The sequence below is a fragment of the Chiloscyllium plagiosum genome, unplaced genomic scaffold (assembly GCF_037043375.1).
Source record: "Chiloscyllium plagiosum isolate Xiang-an unplaced genomic scaffold, Cpla_swu_hap1 HiC_scaffold_5, whole genome shotgun sequence".
Lineage (NCBI taxonomy): Eukaryota > Metazoa > Chordata > Chondrichthyes > Orectolobiformes > Hemiscylliidae > Chiloscyllium > Chiloscyllium plagiosum.
The window spans coordinates 90,116,677-90,142,073 of record NW_028270143.1 but is presented as its reverse complement, the minus strand read 5'-3'; the positions used below and the strand labels follow the sequence as shown (position 1 = coordinate 90,142,073).

The 25,397-nt window shown below is 43.2% G+C and overlaps 1 protein-coding gene across 1 annotated transcript in view; it reads left to right on the top strand.

Moving 5' to 3' along the window:
- Positions 1-632: 632 nt before the first annotated feature.
- The window catches only part of nell3 (NELL (neural EGFL like) family member 3), a 50,305-nt gene continuing 25,540 nt past the window's right edge, over positions 633-25,397 (top strand). The window contains exons 1-2 of the mRNA XM_043690486.2: positions 633-753; positions 927-1,601. Coding sequence (XP_043546421.2) covers positions 947-1,601 — 655 coding nt within the window. The 5' untranslated portion in view covers positions 633-753; positions 927-946. The remainder of the gene's footprint in view (positions 754-926; positions 1,602-25,397) is intronic.

Sequence of the window (25,397 nt, the reverse complement as noted above, 5' to 3'; positions counted from 1 at the left end):
CTCCTCCAGCGCATTCACATCCTTCAGAAAGAGTGGCAGAGATAGCACTGGAGGAATGTCAGAACAATTAAGTCGCAGATTCCTGGTGAGGTAGATTTCTACTGAATTCCCCCCAACCCTATCCTTGTTACAGTGAAGAGCTGGCTTCGATGGAGAATGTGCAACAGGAGAACAGTCAATCCATTAGTCATTTACATTATTTTGATTGTATTAAGGTATATGACCGGACGAAAGATGAAAATAAAACCTTCCCTGTGAAAATAAAAGCATGCCTGAGCACTCAATATGGAAGCAGATGTATTTATATGAGATTGGGATTGTTGAACTTGTTGTCTGTAAAACAATGATCAATCACTCTGTTTGTAACAACAGACAGATTGTTCAAATCTTTCAACAAATTAACTTCTCTTCGAGGAACACTTCATTCCCACAATCTGGAAATGTCCTTTTTAATGACCGGCTTTTACCGCCCTGTCAGAGGGTTCCGGTCAGTGGTACTTCCGGAATTGGTGGGCAGGATAACACAAACAAGGAGAAACAGTGTTTTGATTTGAAACTTGAGAAGAACATTACCTGCAAGGGATACGACGTGGCGGTCAAAAGCCTGAACAGCACTCATTAAGTTTCTGGCATGCACATTTCCCATTCACTCTCAGGCTGAGGAGGGGGCTGGCCGGGTGATTATAAACTCTTGGGGAGAAACTTGGTTTAGAACCATTGCTCGGAAGCTGACAGACACATCCACTCCCTGAGGTAAAATTTCTGTGCTACTTTTTCATTCTTAATCTTGAGATGTAGGTTCCCATGTCATTCATGTCAATGAAGGGATACTCTCCACACAATTATATGTTAGTTATAATTAAACCTGGCGGTTGGTTTGTGGATTTTTTTCATTAATTATAATTTTTTCCCTCATGTTTTCTCAGATAATAGAGGTTTGTGAAGCATGGTTTCAGCGTTGCCACTCCTGTTGCTACTAACGGGGCTCACTCTGGGACCCAGTCAAGGTTCCACCCCGGAGATATGCCGGGGTTTCTACTGCTACAGAGGTGCTAGCTCTGAGCGGGGCTGGCCGTGCCCCGGGGCTCACTGCCAGGGCAGATCATTCAGACCATCCCGGGGCAACTCGGCCAACATTCAGGACAGGGGGAGCCTGGCGTCCAGGGGCTACCAGAGAACGGGCGGCGGAGGGACGCCAGCTTCCAGACCCCCCACCGACCCCAACATCATCAGCCATGCCGTGAGAAAGCAGGAGAGCGCCGGCGACCCTCCTCCTGCCAACGGGGGGCTTTGCCCGGGGGGAGAGTGCCCGGGCAGACCGCCCACCTCCAACGAGACGAAGGAATGCAGAGGCATCGAGTGCAGGTTACCCCTGAGGAGCCGCCTGAAGCCCAAAGGCCGAGCTCAATGTGCTGGAGGTGGAGGGTACTGTCCTCCTGGTCCGGTTCAAGTAGAGGCAGAAGTTCTTGGGCAGTCCAGCCCCGTGCACATGCCTGACCGAGCCGCTCAGTACGTTGGAGAAATTCCTGACCTCAGCTATTCAACCACAGAGCTTGGAGGAGCAGCTTTGGGAGTTCAGCTAACATGTGACATAAAGCCAGGTAAAACCTGATGGAATTCATGCTTACTGATTTTAAAAATGTTATGAAATAAAGAAAACATTGCCCATTAAAGAAAATCTTAATAATGCGGTGGCCCTCACGATCTCAAAAAGTGCCTTACAGCCACAAAGAGTGATCTTTTGAAGTTATATTCTTCGTCAAATTCCTGGATAGGATTCAATTGGCCCTCTGCCACCAATAGCAAGAGCTACCAGACAATCTGTTTTGAGTGATGGAGCATGACACAATTATGAGCATGTTAGTTTTTCAACTGTCATTAAAATATTATTTCACATAACAGTGAAAGTATATCAACAGCTTTGAAAATGATGCAAACATTTTAGCTGCAAAGGAGAGTGGTGAGTGCAATCAGACATATTTATTTTGTTCCCTTTTAACAGAGAAGAAAATATACTTAAAAGATTTCACGAAAGATGCATTATTTCCCTTATGTCATATTTCAAGGACTGAATGCTAACTTTATGAAGTGCTTAGTGTACCCCACAGAGAGTCTGAGCACATTTTAAACCCACTCTTTCATCAAGCTCCAGATGGTGCTAAGTCTAACTTTAGGGCATTTTAGACTCAGACCAGGACCTTACTGAAGCAGCAGAAATAACAACCTCCGATTAGGCTGTATTCTCCTACATAGCATCTGGGCTCAGGGTTCAAGCAGGAGTCACCTGAACTTTACCATTATGGTTTGTTCCTTGACCTGAATTTAATTAGGGCCTGGGCCTTGCAATGCAGCGCAAAACAATTGCCTTCTCAGTTTATTGCTTGGATAATAAAGCAGGGAATGGGAGAAGGGTCATCAAACTAGTCCTTCCGCAGGCTGTACACAATCCACTTTATCACACACTTCACCTGACCTACTTCATCTCCTGACAAACATTCTGCAGTTTTGCCTTCCCTCTCCTCCCTATGACAAATCAAATGAAACATCAAAATATCCAGATCATTTTCTAGCCTCTATTATTTACCCTTAACTGTTTGCTTTCCTTCTGTTGGAAAACTTTATTGAAATAGTTATTTACAATAGCTGAGAACAAAATTGCATCATCTGTACAATTTACGCTTCTCTGACAGTTTCAACAGCTCTTATATTGTATTAGTTTTCATATTATCTGTCTGCATTGGGTATGGTAAAAGGTCTATGCCAAATCTTTTCTTTTCATGTTTTCATGATTGTTAATATAAACCATGTTTTACGGACCTTCTGGAACTTATCCGGCACGAGTGCTGTGATTCAAATAAGAAAGATTTATAATTCAGGTTTAAGCTGTGCAACCAGTTCCGTATCTGGTGACATATTCAGTGTAATGGTCAGCTTCTTATGCCCATCCTTTTGTTCATAAGGAGCACAATTATGTATATTGAGATTATGGGATGTGGGATTTACAGTACTCAGTTAATTCCTCAACACGGTTTTCTTTGGGTTGGGTTTGGGGAGGTGTAGGGGATACGACTTCTATTATGCATGAGTGGCACTTCCACAGCTATACTAAGTTTTTGTTGACTTGGAGAATACCAGGTCATTTGCTACTGCGTTCTGAGATCTTCCTTCCTTACATGGCCTTCAGAAACAGTAGTAATGTGAGGAGGTGCAGAGAAAGTTTGTAGACACTATATACAGTCTCTCAGAACTGTGGATGTTATAAGCTGGAAAAGCTCAGCAGATCTGGCAGCATCTGTGAAGAGAAATCAGAGTTAAAGCTTTGGATCCGGTAACCCTCCCTCAGAAACATTTCTCACTGCCAACAGTCACGTGTAGCAGTAGACAAAAACTGGCCTGTTGTAGCCCAGTGAAATGGGGATGTTGTGCAGTGTACAAATGGCATGGATCACCAACCAAACTTTTCACCGTTCTCTGCTGTCATCTTGTTTTATTGCAAATGTTGTTTCAAAGGAGGATCAGCTAATGTTGCACACAAGTGGTTCCAATCACAACAAATATGATTCTGTGACTGAAATCAGCCTTTGGTTCTGTCTGATTTCTCTGAATTTTTTTAAAATTCAAATTGGTTCTCACAATGTTTTATTGACTGACAGTCCACAGAAGTATCAAGAATTTGAGTGTGGTTTTGGTAAATATTACAATGAAGGAAAATGCCAGGTCCTGGACTGCATTTAAGACATGCCACACTAAAAGGCAAAGCATTTCCTGCAGGTAGCAGAACTGTCCCTGACAGTCTTAAGGGAAGTTTCAAAGCCTATGTTGAATGAATTGTCTGTAAACTGGAGGTGGCATTGTTAAGAAGGCCGATCCATTGTGAGATGCAGGTAGACAACCCTTTATCTGAAATCCCAAAGTCCGAAAAGTTCCGAAATCTGAAGTTTTTTTGTGAAGTTTTTTTCTCATTAACAAGGTTGTTTGGCGTGCAAACAGTTAACCCAATTCCACAACCACACGATGCGTGTCACTCAGATGCGGCATGTGGGGGCGTGGCTCAGCACTGGCAGACTTCAATTCTGTTTCAGGGCCTGATTCACTCAGTGCGTCTGCTATTCGGTAAGATTTTAAAAAATTTCACCATCAAACTATCACTTATTCTGAAATTTGAAAAATCTGAATTCTGAAAACCAGCTGGTCCGGAGCATTTTGGATAAAAGATTGTGCACCTGTACTGGTATGGCACTTGGGTTTAGAAGAAGTGCAAAGTGATCAGGTACTCTAGGTAGTGAAACATTGGAATCAGGTGTTATTCTGTTAAGGTCAATGTAGCTTGAGTATGAGGAGGAAAAAAAATGGAATTCCAAAGGGAAGAGCAGAGGGAATGGAAATGGAAATGAAAAGAAAGGACCTGGGAAACTATAATGAGAAATGCAAAGACATTAGTGAGGAAATACGGATATAAGCTTAAATGCAGTTTAAACATGAGATATCAGATGCTGGTGCAGGTTATGGTGGGGAGAACATAAGAACTAGGATCAGGAGTAGGCCATCAGGCGATTTGAGCCTGCTCTCCCATTCAAATTAGATCATGGCTGATCTTTTCGTGGCCTCAGCTCCACTTACCCACCCTCTCAATATAACCCTTAATGCTATTACAATTCAAAAAATTATCTATCTTCACTTTAAAAACGTTCAATGAGGAAGCCTCAATTACTTCACTGGGCAGGGAATTCCACAGATTTACACCGCTTTGGAAGAAGAAGTTTTTCCTCAATTAAGTCCCAAATCTGCTCCCCCTAATTTTGAGGCTGTGCACTCTTGTTCTAGTTTAACCTGCCAATAGAAAGATCCTCCCTGCTTTTATCTTATCTATTTCCTTCATAAATTCGTGGGCGGCACGGTGGCACAGTGGTTAGCACTGCTGCCTCGCAGCGCCAGAGACCCGGGTTCAATTCCCGCCTCAGGCGATTGACTGTGTGGAGTTTGCACGTTCTCCCCGTGTCTGCGTGGGTTTCCTCCGGGTGCTCCGGTTTCCTCCCACTATCCAAAGATGTGCAGGTCAGGTGAATTGGCCTTGCTAAATTGCCCGTAGTGTTAGGTAAGGGGCAGATGTAGGGGTATGGGTGGGTTGCGCTTTGGTGGGTCGGTGTGGACTTGTTGGGCCGAAGGGCCTGTTTCTGTAATGTAATCTAAAAAATTTTTGTTTCTATAAGATACCCCCTCATTCATCTAAATTCCAATGAATACAATCACAGTTTACTCAGTCTCTCCTCGTAAGCCTACCCTCACAACTCCAGAAACAACCAAGTGAATTTCGTTTGCACTCCCTCCAGAGCCAGTTCATCCTTTCTCAAGTAAGGAGATCGAAACTGCATGCAGTACTCCGTGTGTGGCCTCACCAACAAGCTGTAACTTAACCTCTCTGCGCTTAAACTCAATCCCCTAGCAATGAAGGACAAAATTCCATTTGCCTTCATTACCTATTCCACCTGCAAACCAACCTTCTATGATTCATACACAAAGACACCCAGGTCCCTCTGCACAGTAGCGTGCTGCAATTTTTTTACCGTTCAAATAATAGTCCTTTTTACTGTTATTCATACCAAAATGGATGACTTCACATTTATTAACATTGTACTCCACCTGCCAGACCTGTGCCCACTCATTTAAACTATCTATATCCCTCTACAAACTTTCAGAATCCTCTGTACACTTTGCTGTACCACGCTTCTTCGTGTCATCCGCAAACTCTGACACACTACATGTGGTCCCCAAATCACCTATGTAAATTGTAAACAATTGTGGTCTCAACACTGATCTCTGAGGCACATCACTAGTCACTGATCATCACTGAAAGCACTCCTTTAACCCACTCTTTGCTTCCTGTTAGTTAACCAATCTTCTATCCATGCTAATACATTATCCGTAACGCCGTGCACCTTTTGTCTTATGCACAGCCTTTTGTGTGGCACCTTGTCGAATGTGAGTCTGAGGCATAATTTGAATTGCAGGAAGGCAATGTTTATGTTTACACAGACACTACCAAAATTTGAGTAATAGGATGAGGAAGCCTTCTGGTTCAGTTTTTCATAAGTAGTAGAGCAACTCCCTGGCTGCGATCTACTGGAAGTCACCTTTTGAGCCAAACATTTGATTAGGAAGTTTGCAGATGATACAAAAATTGGTGGAGTTGTGAATAATGTGGAAGGTTACCAAAGCATAGTTAGGATATAGATCAGTTGGAAAGTTAAGGGGAGAAATGGCAGATGGAGTTTAATTTGGTCAAGTGGACAATGCATTTTGGGAGGTCAAATGTAAGAGGAAGGTATACGGTAAATGTCAGGCCTCTCAGGAGCATTGCTATACAGAGGGGTCTTGGTGTGCAGGTCCGTAGCTCACTGAAAGTGACAACACAAGTGGATAAGGTGGCAAAGAAGGCATACCACATGCTTGGCTTCATTGGTCAGGGCATTGAGTATGAAAGGTGGGAAGTCATGTTGCAATTTTACAAAGCCTTATTTAGGCCATATTTAGATTATTATCTTCACTTCTGGTTGCCACATGTTTGGAAAGATTTGGAGACTTTGGAGAAAGTGCAAAAGAGGTTTACTAGGATGTTGCCTGGATTGACTATATAAGCTATAAGGAGACAAACGTCGATTGTTTTCACAAGAGTATTACAGGCTGAGTGGTGACCTGATGGAAGGAAATAAAATTGTGAGAGGTGTGATTGGATAGATAGTCAGAGTCTTCTTCCCAAAGTGGAAATGTCAGGTACTAGTTGGTTTAAGGTGGGAGGGGAAAAGTTTAAAGGAGATGTGCTTGGAATGTTTTTTACACAGAGAGCTTGGAATACACTGCTTGGGGAGGTGGTAGAAGCAGGTTCAATAGCAGTGTTTAAGAGGCATGTAGACAGATGGTAAAGAGGGATGTGGATCGTGTGCTGGTAGATGGGATTAGTTTAGAATTGCACCATGGTCAGTGCAGACATGTTGAGCTGAAGGGCATGTTTCTGCTCTGTACTGTTCTATATTCTGTATTTAACTACAACTAGGAGGTAAACACCGCTGTGATTACAGAAAAAATGCATAGATTAGATGAGAGCAATGAGGGGTTTTGTCTAAAGAGAATAAAGCATTTGCCATATAAAATATACACACACACACATGGATAAAAATATTCTTCAAATAAAGTATCCAAACCTATAACAATGCCAAGAGACAAAGTTAAAAATCACACAACAACAGGTGATAGTCCAACGGGTTTATTTGGAAGCACTAGCTTTCGGAGCGCTGTTATAACCACCTGATGAAGGAGCAACGCTATGAAAGCTAGTGCTTCCAATTAAACCTGTTGGACTATAACCTGGTGTTGTGTGATTTTTACCTTTGCCCACCTCAGTCCAGCACTGGCTCCTCCACATCATGAATATCAAGAGATACAGGAGTTACTCAAACTCTTACTGGAGAAGGTACCTGGTTTCCTTCCAGATAGTTCATTTGCCACATGCTGGATTTGTGAGCACAGTTATAGTTCATGATATTACAAGGGACAGTAACAACATGGAAACAAAATTGGCTGAGTGATTGGAAACAGCGTTATGATCAATGGATATTTTTCAAGCTGAAGGAAGGCTTGTGGTGGCATTCCCCAAGGAACAGTATTGAGATCCTTGTTTTTCCTGATATGGAACAACCTCAGTTCTTCAAACATCAATTATCCGAATTTCTGATTATCCTGAAAATGTGTGTAAGGTATGAGCAGGTGGGGAAAGTGTAAAGTTTAGGGTTGCTTGACAAAGGCTCAGTTAGTATGACTTCGACCAGATAGGAACTTGCATCAAACAATGAGGTGCTGGAGGCAAGAGTAGTGGTTTAGTGAGGTGAAGAACATCCATTGTGCAATGCCAGGTGGCTTAATCTTTACTGTTGATGCTCACTGATTGTACCGGTCACCTAATCAATATAGATGTTGCCATATTTGGATGCTACTGCCTGTAAGTGACTATATAATTCCTTAAGAATCTGTGGTTTGAGAGAAGACTGAGGACTCACGTCTTTGTGTACGTGGGCGATCGCTCTCTCTCCATGGCTTGGAATAAAAGTAAAGAGGGTAGAGCCATACTGTGTCTCTGAATGTTTGCTTTGACTGATATGGGGATATGGAAACGGGACGACAATATTGGCGAGCCAGGTAGGACCAAATGAATAGTTACAATTGGGCAGTGTCAGCGATTATCCAAAATGCTGGTATCTTGAGACAGACGGGCCCACAAGGTAAGATTTTAAACCTCGATCCCTCTCGCTATTCCTGTGTGTCAAAAATGGCCCTCTTGTTCAATCGCTTTCCATTCTATGGACTCCTCGAACAGTAATTAGTTCAATCGAGAGTCACAGTTTCATAAACTTGCTGACAAACAGAGGTTCAAGTCCCCTGGTTTTTAATTGGGGTTTGAGTCCCCTGGGTTTTAAAAGGAGGTTAAAGTCCTTGGGTTTAATTGGGGTTCAAGTCCCCTGGGTTCAATTGGCGTTCAAGTCCCCAGACATATAGAGTAAGAAAAGGAGTTCGAGTCCCCACGGTTAAAAGGGGTTAAAGTACTCTCGGTGAAAGGCGGTTAAAGTCCCCTAGAAAAAGGAGCTTTGGAGTCCTACAGACATAAGTTTTGAGGCTCAGGAGCATAAAAAAAATAAACAAAATTTGGTACTTTTTAAAGTTATCACCTTTACCCCCCACACCTCCCCTTAGAAGTACTTTTAGGATAACATGGCAACACTGGGAAAAGGGGGAGAAAGCCCGGATCCTGACAGTGAAGTAACTACCGGGGAAGCTTTGTTCAATTTTTTATTGTGGGAGTCTCAGTTTCTTGGCTGTGGACTTGACTTGGTGAGTCCCTCTTCGGGGGGAGGGGGGGGGGGGGGAAGGGAAGTGGCATGGACTGCGGCACCATTGGTCTGCTGCTCTTTTTATAAAAGTGTAATTTCATCGCGAGGATGCAAAAAAGAAGAGAAATTAATGTTGTACTAAAACTTTGGTCAAAAGAGGAAGTTTCAGTATGCCATACTGGAAATGTTTGACATTTAAATATATTGGTTTGTTAAAATACTGGTTCAGAAAAGTAACTGTTTTGCCTTATTTGAATCAGGATCTCAATTTAATGTGTTGTGTGCTATGTAATGGGGCATATTTTGTTTTTACATTAATATTATACAATATTATGTCCTTTTAACTTGTAACCTTAAACAAATTGGTTGAGGACCTTGACCCTGATCTGTTTGAAATTCTACAATACCTGTTTAAAAAAAACAATTGTGTCAGTAGTCATGCTTTAGCCAGATGAGAGCTTTGTATTAACATATCTTTGCTGTTTTTATTAATGCAGTGTATTCACAAAAAGAAGAATGTATTTTAATTTTGTTTTGTTAAAATTTTAGAGAATATTAGAACTTGAGACTGAGCTGTTTAAGTTCTGTTAACTATAGTTAAGACTTCATTGACCCCCGTCATATTGCAAATGCAAAGAATGTTGATCTATACCAATGTTGCCACAGTAATTCCCATTGTTTTATTTGGCAAGTTTCATTTGGAGAACATATTTTAAAATATTCAGCATTTGTTTCCCGCGAATATTTGAGATTTAAATCTGAACTGAAACTGCCTCTTCAATTGCTAAAGCACAGGAAACATTTTGTTGTTTTCTTGCTGTTCCAGATTTTTGAAATAGTTTTCCTGACAGCTTTACATTATCCAAGTATTAATATGTTAAAGGAACATAATTTTTTAAATAACCTGAATGAGGTCCTCTGAGGGTATGATTTTAGGACCATTGATTGTTGTTTATAAATGACTGAATTATTTAGGCAGTACAATTTAGACGTTGTGGACTGTATAAAACTTGATAATGTCATAAGTAGTGAACAGAGTAACAGACTTCAAGATGACTGAGAATGTTAAAATAGGCAGACACAATTTAGTGTAGCTAAATGGGTGACTGTCTTCGTACTGATAACTACCTTGGCAAGGAAGGAATGGCAGAGGAAATGCAAAAATACTTTCAGCAGCTAACATGGTCTCTTGAGTTTCTCCATTTACAGGTAAAGCACACCTTCGGACCACCACCCACCCCTCCACAACTTGATCCAACGGATTCAATCAGCTCCCCAGTCATGAGCACAAAAAAATGAAGAAGTGAACAACAGTGAAGAGGAGGGCTGTATGCCTTTTGTCCGTTGCCTTCCGATGGACATTAAACCACATGAGCTTTACCATCTCTTTTCATCATTTAAAGGGTATGAAAGTTCACTGATCAAGCTAACATCACAACAGCCAGTTAGCTTTGTTACATTTGACAGCAGAGTGGGAGCAGAAGAAGCAAAGAATACTGCATTCACTTCTCCTGCACTCGCAGCTCCTGCACTGCACGCTCAGATGTGCTGGTATCCTCCATCTGAAGCATCTCTGCAAGGATGGAAATCTTGTCAGTTTTGTTAAGTATTTAACTGCCCTTATCCAAGAATTCAGATTTCGCCATGGAATGGTGTGCAAGGACAGACTGGATTTTGTTTTCAGGTTGGACTTTAATGAAGGAGAGCTTGGATAACTGGCCCATTTCCACTCAACTTGGAGGGTGTGGAGTGATCACAAATGACTGTGGATTTAAAAACATTACTGGTAAACTTTTTTTCCATATGGGAGGATACTGCAGATCTCACCTACTGCATGGACTACTAATTTTTGTTGCTATAATCATTTTATGCTGTATGTCAATAACGTGCTTAAATACTGGCTGTCAGAGTCTTAATTGAATTGAATTGAATTTATTGTCAGGTGTACCGAGGCACAGTGAAATGCTTTGTCTTGCGAGCAATACAGGTAAATCACATAGTTAAGTAGCATAGATAGTAAATAATAGGTAAACAGTGGCAAAAACATAAACACAGGTACAGGCGAATGTTAAGAGTTTGTGAGTCCATTCAGTATCCTAACAACAGTAGGGTAGAAACTGTTGCAAAACCGGCTGGTGCATGTGTCCAGGCTTCTGTAGGTTCTCCCCGATGGTAAAGGTCATAGAAAAGCATTGCCAGGGTGGGATGGATCTTTGCGAATGTTGGCGGCCTTTCCTTGACAGTGGGCCTGGTAGATGGATTCTGTAGATGGGAGGTTGGCCTTTGTGATTGTTCGGGCTGAGTTCACCACTCTCTGCAATCGTCTCCAATCTTGAATGGTACAGTTGCCATACCAGGTAGTGATACATCCAGACAGAATGCTCGCGATGGCACACCTAAAACTTTGGTAAGGGTATTTGTCATCTTGCCAAATATCCTCAGCTGTCTGAGGAAGAAGAGAGGGTGTTGGGCCTTTATAACCAGTGCGTCCACATGAAGAGTCCAAGAAAGCTTGTTGTGGATGACCAGTCCCAGGAGCTTGACACTCTCCACTCGTTCCACTTCTGTGCTGTTAATGTGTAGGGGGGCATGAGTAACATCCTGCTGAAAGTCAATAATGAGTTCCTTGCTTTTGCTGGCATTGAGAGCTAGGTTGTTCAGTGCACCATTTTTCCACCTCCCATCTGTAGTCTGTGTCGTCGCCATCTGAGATTCGACTGACTATGGTGGTGTCATCAACGAACTTGTAAATGGCATTAGTCCGGTATTTGACGATGCAGTCATGGATATACAGTGAGTACAGTAGGAGTACAGAATGCATCCCTGGGGTGTTCTAGTGTTGAGTGTTAGCGATGATGAAATATTGTCCCCAATCTTCACTGATTGTGGCATGTGGGTCAGAAAACTGAGGATCCAGCTGCAGAGAATGGGGCTTTGTCCGAAATTAGTAAGTTTTTTAATCAGTCGCAAGCGGGTAATAGTGTTAAAGGCTGAACTGTAGTCAATGAGTAGGATTCTTATCTAGCTGTTCTTGGTGTCAAGATGATCTAGGGAGGAATGAAGGACAAGTGATATGGCATCTGATGTGGATCTTTTGGTCCGATGGGCAAATTAGGGTGGGTCAAGAGTAGTGGGGAGGCAGGAGCTGATTAATGCCTTGACCAGCCTTTCAAAGCCGATCATGACAACCGAAGTTAGGGCCACTGGACGGTAGTCATTGAGACATGCTGCACAGGGCTGATGTTGGCCCTCTTGAAACAGGCAAGGACAGTGACCTGCCGCAGGGAGAGGTTAAAGATGTCCAAGAAAACCTCTGCCAGTTGATCTGTGCATGCTCTGAATGCACGGCCTAGTACTCCGTCTGGTCCCATCACTTTCCTTGGATTCACATGAAGGAAAACTGATCCGACCTCTGACTCAGTGACAATTGGGATAGGTTCTTCAGGATTTGTTGATAGGTGTTACCTCTCCGCTGAAATTCTGCTCAAAGCAGCATAGAAGGTGTTGAGTTGATCTGGGAAGGATTTGTCATTGTCTGCTATCTTGCACTGTCTTTTTTAGAACCTGTGATGTCATTCAGCCCTTGCCATAGTCGCCGGGTGTCTGTCTGGGTCTCTAGTTTGGATTGGTATTGATCCTTGGCTGTCTTAATGGCTCTGCGAAAGTCATACTTGGATTCTGTATATTAGAGTGGGTCTCCTGATCTGAAGGCGTCACGCCTGGTTTTTAGCAGGTTCTGTATGTCCTGGTTCCTCCAGACTTTCCTGTTGAGGAACACCCGGATTGACTTCCTCGGTCTGCAGTCCTCCACACACTTGCTGATAAAGTCTGTGACGGTGGTCACGTACTTGTCCAAGGTACCTGCGGACTGTTTGAACTTGGCCCACTCAGCCGATTCCAGACAGCATTGGCATTGATCCTCTGCCTCCTCCAACCAGCACTGGACATGTATCTGCGAAGGGCTCTCCTGCTTGAGCTTTTGCCTGTAAGCTGGGAGAAGCACAGCATTGTAGTTGGAGTTCCTGAAATGAGGGCGGGGGACAGAGCTGTGGGCATCTTTCACAGTGGTGTAGCAGTGGCCTAAAATGTTTGGGCCCCTGATGGGGCAGGTAATGTTCTGGTGGTACTTGGGCAACACCTTCCTTACATATTAGATTACTTACAGTGAGGAAACAGGCCCTTCGGCCCAACAAGTCCACACCGACCCCGCCGAAGCGCAACCCACCCAGACCCCTTCACCTAACACTACGGGCAATTTAGCATGGCCAATTCACCAACCCACACATTTTTGGACTGTGGCAGGAAACTGGAGCACCCGGAGGAAACCCACACAGACACGGGGAGAATGTGCAAACTCCACACAGTCAGTCGCCTGACTGAAGTTGCCAGTCACAATAAACAGGGCCTCGGGGTATTCCATCTCCAGAGTGTTAGTGGTGGAGCAGAGCATATCCAGAGCTTCCGCAACCTTTGCTTGTGGTGGTGTGTACAAAGCAGTTAGCATAGCAGCGATAAATTCCTGTGGTAGATAGAAGGGGCGGCATTTGGGGAGCAATGGCTGCCCAGGGTTGCAATGTCCGTGCACCACATGTTGTTGATTGAAAAGCAAACCCCTTTGTCTTACCCGAGGACGCTGTGCAGTCCATACAATGGATAGAAAAACCATCAGCCTAAAGTACGCAATCGGGAATCGATGGGTTGAGCCAGGTTTCTGTGAAGCAGAGTGTGCAGCAGTCCCGCACTTCATGCCGGACGCTGAGCCTTGATCTGAGTTTGTCCATCTTGTTCTCCAGAGGTTGTACATTTGCTCGGAGCAAGCTAAGAAGGGGACTCTTCCTAGACTACTTAGTCTTACTAGCAGGCCAGAACGCTTACCCCGCTTCCTTACAGGTTTCTTATATTTGAGTGGTCTGGTGGAGTGGATTCTGACTGCTACCAGTTAAGTGATCCTTCCTCAGACCCTGTGGAGCAGGTAGGTGTACTTTTGCAGAGGGTCTGCTTAGGATCCAGTGTAGCAGGTAATTTACTGTATTTTTTTTAACCGGAGGGAGTGTGCTTAGGACCCAGTGGAGAAGGTAAGTTTCTGCTTGTGTTCCAATTTGTCCAGTTAGTTCCTGGTTTCAGTTGCCATGGATTTGCTGCTTCAGGTCCATCCACGTTTTTTACAGAGGTGTTTGGGCTGCTCTCCAGGTAAGTTCTGATAGATTTCATGTCAGGCAGGTGTCTTATGGGGCCGGAAGCGTTTCGTGTCGGTTCTCTTTCCTGGGGAAGTATCTCGGGTCCTCAATTTTCCGGCAGGCCCCAAGTCTGGGGCACGCGTAGGTTGCCTCCGGCAGGCCTGGCTTTTTTCCAGGCTGGTCAGATGGGTCGTGGGCACCACATAGTCTGCTGCCTTCTTCCAGTAAGCTGGCTTTGAGGATTGGAGGAGCTTTAAACCTGTAAGTTTAGATAAAACAGAGTTATTTGTAATTTTTAAAAGCATGCTATTAAGTTTAAAGAGTGTAGAACAATTGGAGGAAATAAGAAACTCAGATCTGAACGCAGGAGTTTGCAAGGAGTTGACCATATCCGGCGCCATCTTGCTACTAGCTTATGAAAGCTGGTAGTGTCATCAAGATGGTTATCATGAAATGATAAAAGGAGGGAATGAGAAAGTGTATAAGGTATGAGCAGACAGGGAAAGAGTTAAGTTTAGGGTTGCTTGACAAAGGCTCAGCTAGCATGACTTTGACCAGATAAGAACTTGCAGTAAACAATGAGCTGCTGGAGGCAAAGATAGTGTTTTAACGAGGTAAAGAACATCCATTGTGTAATGCCTGATGGCTTAATCTTTACTGTTGATGCTTGCTGATTGTATGCTTACCCAATCAATATCGATGTTGCCTTATTTGGATGCTGCTGCCTATAAGTGACTATATAATTCCTTAAGAATCTGTTCGAAAGAAGACCCTGAACTCATGTCTTTGTCTACATGGGCGATTGCTGTCTCTCCAGGGCTTGGAATAAAGATAAAGAAGGTAGAGCCATACTGTGTCTCTGAGTATTTGCTTCAACTGTTACAGAAATAGGACGACAATCCGAACAAGATCTCAAGGTCCTGTAAAACCATTATCTGTTATCCAAACAATCAATTATCCAAGCAATCAGTTATCTGAACAAAATACTTCCCTCCTGTCTCGTTTGGATAATCAAGGAGCTTCTGTATATTGTTAATGATCTGGATTTTGATGTACAAGCAAAAATTTCAAAGTTTGCAGATGACAAATTTTACAATAATTGTAAACTTTGAGGAGGACAGTGTGGAACTCCAAAAGATGTTGACAAGTTACAGAAGTGGATCGGTGGCAGTTAGTCAATGCAGAACAGTCTGAAGTAATGCACCTTGGCAGAAAGGAGTGAAAGACAGTCAAAAATAGGGCTACAGTTTTAAAAGCGGCGCAGGAGTAGAGGGATCTTGACATATATGTGTACAGATCATTGAATGTGGAGAGAGAGATGGAGAGAGCTGTTAATAAAGCATAGTGTCCTCAGCTTTATTAATAGTGACATGGAGTATAAGGCAAAGAGGTAATATAGAATGTGAATGACACAGTTGTTAGACCCAAACTGGAGTATTTTGTGTAGTTGTGGGAACACATTATAAGAAAGATCTGAATGCTTTGAAGAGAGTGTAGAAAAAACTTACAAGTATATTTTCTGGAATGAGAGACTTCATTGACGAAGATGGACTTAAGACATTTCGGATAGTTCTCCTTGGATCTCTCCTTGAGAGGAGATCTAACAGAGCTTGTCAAAATCATGAGAGTGTTGTTAGAGTAGATAGGAAGAAGCTGTTCACACTTGTAGAAGGAACTAGAGGGCATAGATTTACTGAAAATGTGCAAATGAAAGAAGATATTTTCAAACAATGAATAGTTTGTTAGGGTATGGAATGCACTGCCTGGGCATGTGATGGAGGCTTGTTAAACTGAGGCATTCAAGAGAGAATTGGGTGATTATTTGGATAGAAACAGAATACAAGAGGTGTGGGGATAAAATAGGGGATTCACAGTAGGTAATGATGCTCTTTTGAAGAGCTGGCAGAGGCACGATGGGCCAAATAGCATCCTTTTGTGCCATTACAACTCTGTGATTCTGTGAAAGCCAAAGTGTTTATAAATGGAATAGGTGGATATAATATTCTATTCCATTCTGTAAAGTCTAATCCAAGTGTGCCTTGTTGTTTAGCCTAGTTGTAGTCAGGTTAGTTAAGAAATTACCTCTGCATGGAGTTGATTTACTCTTGAGAAATGATTTAGCAGGAGTGAAGATTGTAGCTGCGCCTGTAATCACAGAAAATGCAGTTGAGCATAACGAGACAGAACAGTTGCAAGATAGATGGAGGAACAGGTAGTTGAGAAAGTAGCAAGGCGGCAGAAGGAATTGCACAGGCAAGAAGAGTGGGCAAAAAAAGTAGCAGATGGAATGCATTGTAGGAAAATGTGAGGTAATGCACTTTAGTAGGAAGATGGGAGAAATAGACTAGTTTCTATATGAGGATAGGTTTTGAAAATCTGAAGCACAAAATGACTTGGGAGTCCGAGTTCAGGATTCTTCTCTGAAGATTAATGTGTAGGTTCATTTGGAAGTTAAGAAAGCAAATACAATGTGACCATTTATTTCTGGAGGGTTAGAGCAGGATTGTAAAAGACTTCTGAGATTGTAAAAGACTCATTTGCAATTTTGTGAGCTGTTTTGGGCCCCGTATCTAAGGAAGGATGGGGTCTAGAGAAGGTTTACAAAAATGATCCTGAGGATGAAGAACTTGTCATATGAAGAGCGATTGAGGACTCTGGGTGTGAAATTTATGGAGTCCAGACGGATGAAGGGAGAGCTGATAGAATGCTGATAGGTCTGGATAGACTGGATGTGGATAAGATATTTCCACTTAGCAGGAGAGTCTAGGACGCGAGGGCACAGCCTCAGAGTGAAGGGACGACCCTTTAGACCTGAGATAAGGAGGAATTTCTTTAGCCAGAGGGTGGTGAATCTGTGGAACTCATTGCTGCAGAGGGCTGTGGAGGCCAAATCATTGAGTGTATTTAAGGCAGAGATAGATCAGTTCTTGATTCGTATGGAGAGATGGCAGGAGAATAGGGTTGAGCAATATATCAGCCATGATCAATTGGTGGAGCAGACTCGATGGGCTGAAAAGCTTAACTATGCTCCCATATCTTATGAGCTTTTAATATTAAGAACAGTTTACAGGTATTTCTTCATCATGTGTAGTGGCCAGAGCAATGTCCTAGCAAAGTTTACCACCAGAGGTCACTGTGTAGTGATTGTAATGAGTCAGGTGGACCTCATAGAAGATGAGTTCTCTGACTGGACCAGATTAATACCTCAATCAGGGGGCCCCTCAATCAAGTAAGGACAAGAATGTCAGACATGCTATTCACTCTTCAAGCTAGCTCTAAGGGAGCTGGATCCGTGTTAAGACTTAGTGTGTAAATAAAGGCTGACTTGGTGACTGGTTTCCAGCCTCTGGAGTTATTTGAGTGGTGACAAGAGCAAAGCATGCTGCTGAAACCATTTGCTCACAACAGTTGTCTTTGAGTTGGGGGTAAGCATTTCTGGCATCCTGCCATTATTTGGGAAGCTTGACCTATTCAATCTTACTCTCAAAGACTGGGCCCAGTGTGGAAAGTATGATTTTTTTTCTGGGCAAATGACATTGGGGCAAGTGGAAAGTAATAAATAATTTTCCTGACATCTAGTGGGCCAACAGCTTTTCAGTTATTTGGAGGCTAACTTTCTCTGAGGCACCAGATACTAAATTCTTTCAAATGTTAATGGATTTATTAAGGAATATCACAACCCTAAGCTTCCTTTTAATTCTGAGACACTATCAGTTCACTTGGCAATTTAAGAAGCTGGGGAATCCATATTGGATACTTGACTAGATTAAGATGTCTAGCTAAGGCATGTGATTTTGGTTTAACCCTTAATGAGATGCAGAGAGATTGTTTGGTATGTGGGATTAATGATGTAACCATGCAAAAGCACCTACTAGCTGAAGCCCAACTGGACTTCAAAGAGCTACTACAACTAGCCTTGGCGTGGGAAAATGTGGCAAGTGGAGCATATAAATTGCAGAGTGTTCCAATGGAAGTGGACACTCCACAGCCTGTTCAGTTGATCTTGGGGACCACCACTTGAGTGAAGGCAATTACATAGCCTCACTCAGGACGTATCCTGAACAGAGGGTCTCGAGGTTATCCCCCCGCAAAACCCCAAAACAAAACAAAGCCAAGCCTCAGCCAAACAGTTAACATTTTCTTCAGGATCCAGGCTGGCCAGCCATTTTAGTCTGGTATGTGGACTCAAGACAGCAAAAGAGTCTCACAAGACCGAAATTGAGTAAGATGACTTATAGGCCACTCTCCAGGAGAGTACACACCATGGAAAATTCAACTACATTTGGTGTGGAACATATTTAGATTTTATTGTCACATGTACTCAAGTACAGAAGTGCAGGAGTACGGTGAGGATTGTATAATGTCACCACATAAGGCGCTGTCTTAGTTACATTGCTTAGCAACAGCCAAATCAGAACCAATCACAATAAATATCTGGTAGGTTCATCACTGGAGGAATATAAACAAACAGTTAACTGTTTTTTGCAGCAGGATAAATACCCAATAGAAAATTTACACACAAAGCTGGGGGGGGGGGGGCGGCACTGTCCTTCACAAAGCCAGACATGAGCCATCCTTACTTGCAATTGTAGTTAGGTGAGGATTCCTAGATGTATGCTACATTTAATACCCATAAGGGTTTGTACCAATATACGAGACTGCCTTGTGGGGTATTGTTAGCCTGTGCAATTCTTCGGCGGACAATGGAGAACACTTTACAAGGTCAACTCCAGGTTGCCATTTATCTAGATGATGTGCTAATAGCAGAGAAGACCACTGAGGAGCATTGAGAGAATTGATCATAGTCCTTAGATGTTTCTCCTGGATGGGTGTATGTCTTAGAAGGGAAAAATGTGCTTTCCAGACACCCCAAATGAACTACTTGGGCTACAGAGTTGACAAGATTGGGTTACACCCATTGGAAGATACAGTGAGGGCCATCAAAGGCATCCGGCTCCCATGTCTTTACTGGAACTTAGGTCTTTCCTCGGGTTGGTGAATTATTACGGAAAGTTCATACATAAACTGGCCTCCATCCTGGTACCTTTTGTATCAACTCTTAAAGAGTCAGCCTGGAAAATGGTCATGTTTCCCAGGCTTTCAGGAAAATGAAGAAAGAGCCATCATCCTTGAAGGTGTTGGCACTATGACCCCAAGCAAGATCTGGTATTGACATGCAGTGCCTCCCCGTATGGCATTGAGGTAATGTTAGGTGCCCAATCGAGAGAAACACTCAGTAGCATATGCATCTGGGTCTTTGGCTAAGGCAGAGCAGAAATATGCCCAGATAGCGAAGGAAGGTTTGGCGGTCATATTTGGAGTCAGGAAGTTTCAAAAATACATTTACAGATGTAAATGTGTAATGCTAATGCACCACAAACTCCTACTAGGTCTACTTAAGGAGTGCTGCCCATAGTTCAGGCTGAATTCAGCATTGGGCTCAAATTCTAAGTACATATAATTACAAGTTGCAACACCATCTAGGAAACCAGGTAACAAATGCAGATACATTGAGCTGCCTCCCACTGGCAGATCACCACTGATGGTATCGCCACTGGAAGAGTTCGTAATGGTTTTAAATGTTCTGGACAGACTTTGGACGTAGAAAGATCTGGTCCTGGCAAAACTGAAACAGCTGGCGGTAATGGGAGAAAACCAAAATTAAAACATTTTTGGATCTGGAAAGACCTGGTCACAGTAGAGGATGGCATACTAATATGGGAGAAGGAGTGATTGTCCCTAGCAAAGGTCACCACCAGAAACTCTGAACTCCACTAGGGTCATCCAGGGGTTTCCAAAATTAAGGTGCTGGCCTCAAGTTATGTCTCATGGCCAGGGTTGGATGCAGACATAGCTGCATTTTTGGGGCAGTGCCCAGAGTGCCAACAAAGATAAAAATTCCTGCTAGCAGCTCCCCCTCGTTTGTGGGAATGGCTGAGTAAACCCTGGACTCGGTTACATGTTGACTGTGCAGCTCCTTTCATTGGCTGAACGTTCTTAGGCATTGTAGATGCCCACTCAAAGTGGCTGGATGTAATCGAGCTTTCAGGGAAGGGTTCATTCATCAAACATGGGAATGATAGAAAAACTGTGTACATCTTTCACAATACACAGATTCTCGGAAGGGTTGATCACAAATAATGGGCCATCGTTTACCAGCAAGGAATTCGAGTAGCCATCCATCCATCCATCTAATACCCTGGCGGAAAGAGTAATCCAAGCTTTAAAGGCAGGCTTAAAGAAACAGCCGAAAGAGCTGTGGATGCTGTAAATCAAAAACCGAAATTGCTGGAAAAGCTCAGAAGGTCTCGCAGCATCTGTGGAGAGAAATCAGAGTTAGAGTTTTGGGTCAGGTGACCCTTTCTTAGAGCTGATAGTAGCCAGGAAAACATTGGTTTATACGTAGAAGATAGTGTAGGGGGAGGGGGTAAGGAGTAAACAACCGGTAGGGATAGAGGCTAGAGAGAGAGAGAGAAAACAGTTGGACAGACAAAGGATCTGGCGAGGAAGCTGAATAACTATTAACATGGACTGTTAGTGGCTAATGATGGGTTGTGTGTAATAGCAGACTATACGATAACAAGGCCTGTTGTGTGTGGGGGTTGGGGAAGGTACATGGAGAGCTCAAGCTCTAAAATTATTGAACTCAATATTGAATCCAGGAGGCTACAGGATCCCCTTGTGGAAAACGAGGTGCTGTTTTTCCAGCTTGTGCTGACCTTTGCGGGAGCACTGCAGCAAGCCTGAGACAGATGTTGGTTAGAGAACAGGGTAGAGTGTTAAAGTGACAGGAAGCCTTTTTGCAGGTAGAACATTTTTGCAGTCACACAGTCTATGCTTCGTTTCCCCAAATGTAGAGGAGACCACATTGTGAGCAGTGAATGCAGTAGATTAGATTGTGAGAAGTACTGGTAGAGTTCTGCTTCACCTGGAAAGTGTGTTTGGGCCCTTGGATATTGAGGATGGAGGAGTGAATGATCAGCAGAAGGTACCGTGAGGCTGTGGGGGAGTGTTGAGGGTGAAGGAAGTGTGTCCTGCAGGGAACGATCTGTGAAGAAGGCAGACAAGGGAGGCGAGGGAAATAAATGTCTGGTGGTGGCATCTCATTGGAGGTGACAGAAATGGTGGCTAATGATCTTCTGGAGGTGGATGCTGGTGGAATGGTAGGTGAGGACAAGAGGGATCGTATTGCTGTTGTGGGAGGGAAAAGTGAGGGCCAAAGTGCAGGAGATGGGTCAGTTCAGTTGAGGGCTCAGTCAACAACTGTGCTGGGAAATCCTCAGCTGAGGAAGAAGGTGGACATTTGGGAGGTTCCCTGGTCGAAGTTGGCATCCTCGGAACAAATGTACCGGAGGTGGAGGAACTGAGAGAATGGAATGGAATCATTACAGGAAGCAGGGTGCACAGATGTATATTCCAGGTAACTGTGGGAATCATTAGGTTTGTAGTGGATATTGGTAGTCAGTCTATCCCCAGAAATGGAAAAAGATGTTGAGGAAGGGTAGGGTCAGTGATGGACCAGGTTAAGGTGAGGGCGATGTGGAAATTGGAAGCAAAATTGATACACCCTTTACAATTCTGAACCTGTGAGGGAGGCAGCACCGATGATATCATCGACATACTGGAGAAGGAGTTGTGGGTGGGTGTGGAATAGGACTGGAACAAGGAATGTTCCACATACCCCACAAAGAGACAGGTATCCATGGCCACCCCTTTGACCTGAAGAAAATGAGAGGAGTTAAAGAGAAATTGTTCAGAGTGAGGACCAGCTCAGCTAGGCGGAGGAGGGTGGTGGTGGATGGGGATGGTTCAGGCCTTTGTTCCAGGAAGAAGCAGAGAGCCCTGACACCATCCTGGTTGGGGATGGATGTGTAAAGGGATTGCATGTATATGGTAAAGAAGAGATAGCTGGAGACTGCAAACTGGAAATTCCAAAACTGGCATAAAATGTCATTAGTTTCCTTGTTGCTGCAGGTGTTTGACAAGGTATTTGCTGAAACTTGTTTTCACAGCCATATCACATTTGTCAAAGTAGCTGAAGTACACCAATAGTGTTAGGTTTGACATGGTTTAGAAACTATTACAGAAGATCATAGAAAGTTAAATTCATTCATGAAGACAGATTTGTACCTGATTCCACAGTTAAAATGTATACTTGATAGGTGTAGAGGTGCCTCATTCCTTTCTAAGTTTAATCTATTGAAGGGGTACTGGCAGTTGCTATTAACGTCAAGGGCTAAAGAAATATCCAAGCCCCTGTTGGTGAACTTTGAAAGGAGGTTGGAAAATTCACGTAGCTGAGACCAAAGTTAAGTGTGTACATTGTCACCCACTCCATGAAAGTTCAGGGATCAGAAACTCTGAGGAGTGGCAATTAATTTTTGTTGCTTCCTGGCTGGAGAAGAACTGTGTAATACAACAAAAATGGAAGATTTTTGGTTATGCTTGAAGTGAAATGGGGAACAATTATCTCCTTAATTTGCTTGAGGTGCAATTCGTCTACGAAAATAAAATAATGTTCAATCAGTAGTCTTTTTAAGATTGTCATTTGTGATGGTAAAATTACTCAAACATAATCTTGATTTGTCATTGAGCTGACAGCAGAAAATTTGAATTCCTCTATTTAAAAAGTTATTTGTTACTGCAGAAATTGTAACAATTCTGATAGCTGAAGTTCCTGCATGTTATTAAAATAAGTGTAAGAATTCCACTATGTCTGAGTCTTTTTGGGAACCAAAATGTTGGTACCATTGCTCTTCTAAACACTGGTCTATCCAAACCAAACACCATCTCCAGATAAAGGGCTTTTGCCCGAAACGTCGATTTCGCTGCTCCTCGGATGCTGCCTGAACTGCTGTGCTCTTCCAGCAACACTAATCCAGAATCTGGTTTCCAGCATCTGCAGTCATTGTTTTTACCATCTCCATTTAACTGAATACATAATGTGCACATTGGCCTGATAACAGGACTATCATATAATGCAGTATGAAATTTTAGACATTTTAACTATTGAAAGGTGGTACCAGTATTGTGCCATCTACATAGATGCATGGATATGTAGCAACTCTCCATCCTGTTAAAGATTGGTGTAGTCCAGCTCAGGGCCTTCCTACACTACTGTAGGAAGTAGTAACTTTGTGTATGAAACTGTGTTAATGGGTATGATTGTAAAACTCTGTTATTTCACTTTTTAGATTGGAATCAATCTAAACTTCAGGTCATAGACAGAGAACACAGGGGGCTAACACCTTCAACATATTGTCTAGCTATCACCATTGTTAACAGCTAACCCGAGAATGCAACTTTTTAAAAAAAAGGGTTTTGTGATTTACACATGAAAGAAGTGAAACTATCACTGTATTCTAACAGATGAAAGGCTTAACAGACAATCAATTTTTCAATGTATAATTTCAGTTACATCACACTGCAAATTTTTGCTATAAATTCTAATGTTACGATCGAGCCCTCCGCAATCACCTGATGAAGGAGCGTCGCTCCGAAAGCTAGTGTGCTTCCAATTAAACCTGTTGGACTATAACCTGGTGTTGTGTGATTTTTAACTGTGTTAATGGGGTCAGGGACTGCAAGGCATAGAATAAAATTTTGGTTTCCTTGTTTAAGGAAGGCTATATTTGCTTTGGCAGTTGAAGATTCACTAAGTTGATTCGTGGAATGAAGAGATTGTTTTGTAAGGAAGTATTGAGCAAGTTATACCTAAATTCAATGGTGTTGAGATGAATGAGGGGCAGTTATGAGAAGGAGCCAGATAAGATTAGTGTTGAGAGAATGTCTCACTTAGTGGGGGAATGGTGGGAAATGTACTTGGCACATTGTCAATCCTTTGTTCTGATAGCTTTAGAAATTGATGATTTAAAGGATAGTTCAGACTTCTTGTTGAAAGTATGACATTTCAGCATTTCAGGTTCTATAAAAGAACTTTGTATCAAGGCTTGAAGAACACAATGCTCAGTAAGCACTTTTTTTTATCCCATGGTAACTTACACTTTCAACAACTGAAAAGAGTTTTCCTTTTTCTACTTATACTTATATTGACATCTGTAAACCCCAATTTTGCTCAGTCTCCCAAGCAGATCTTCAATGTCTTTGAATTAACCCAAAGTGATTCACGTCTCCTGGGAATTTACTGAGATAAACAGATTCTTGAACTATAGATTAACAGGTTTTGAGGTATGGACAGGAAAGTGTCATCAGGTAGATCAGACCAGCAATGATTTCATTGAATGATGGAGCAGGCTCAAATCTTTATGTCCTATTCTTCCTGTTTTTATGTTATGTTCAGAATGAAATCCCAACATTGGGCAGCACAGCAGCTCAGTGGTTAGCACTGCTGCCTCACAGCACTAGGGACCTGGGTTCAATTCCTGCCTCGGGCAATTGTCTGTGTGGAGTTTGCACATTCTTCCCGTGTCTGCATGGGTTTCCTCCCACAGTCCAATGCTGTGCAGGTTAGGTGAATTAGGTAAAAACAATGATTGCAGATGCTGGAAACCAGATTCTGGATTAGTGGTGCTGGAAGAGCACAGTAGTTCAGGCAGCATCCAAGGAGCAGCGAAATTGACGTTTCGGGCAAAAGTCCTTCATCAGGAATAAAGGCAGAGAGCCTGAAGCATGGAGAGATAAACTAGAGGAGGGTGGGGGTGGGGAGAAAGTAGCATAGAGTACAATAGGTGAGTGGGGGAGGGGATGAAGGTGATAGGTCAGGGTGGAGTGGATAGGTGGAAAAGGAGATAGGCAGGTAGGACAAGTCCGGACAAGTCATGGGGACAGTGCTGAGCTGGAAGTTTGGAACTAGGGTGAGGTGGGGGAAGGGGAAATGAGGAAACTGTTGAAGTCCACATTGATGCCCTGGGGTTGAAGTGTTCCGAGGTGGAAGATGAGGCGTTCTTCCTCCAGGCGTCTGGTGGTGAGGAAGCGGCAGTGAAGGAGGCCCAGGACCTCCATGTCCTCGACAGAGTGGGAGGGGGAGTTGAAATGTTGGGCCACGGGGCGGTGTGGTTGATTGGTGCGGGTGTTCCGGAGAAGTTCCCTAAAGCGCTCTGCTAGGAGGTGTCCAGTCTCCCCAATGTAGAGGATACTGCATCGGGAGCAACGGATACAGTAAATGATATTAGTGGATGCGCAGATAAAACTTTGGATGTGGAAGGCTCCCTTAGGGCCATGGATAGAGTTGAGGAAGGAGGTGTGGGCGCAGGTTTTACAGTTCCTGCGGTGGCAGGGGAAGGTGTCAGGATGGGAGGGTGGGTTGTAGGGGCGCGTGGACCTGACCAGATAGTCACAGAGTGAACGGTCTTTGCGGAAGGCGGAAAGGGGTGGGGAGGGA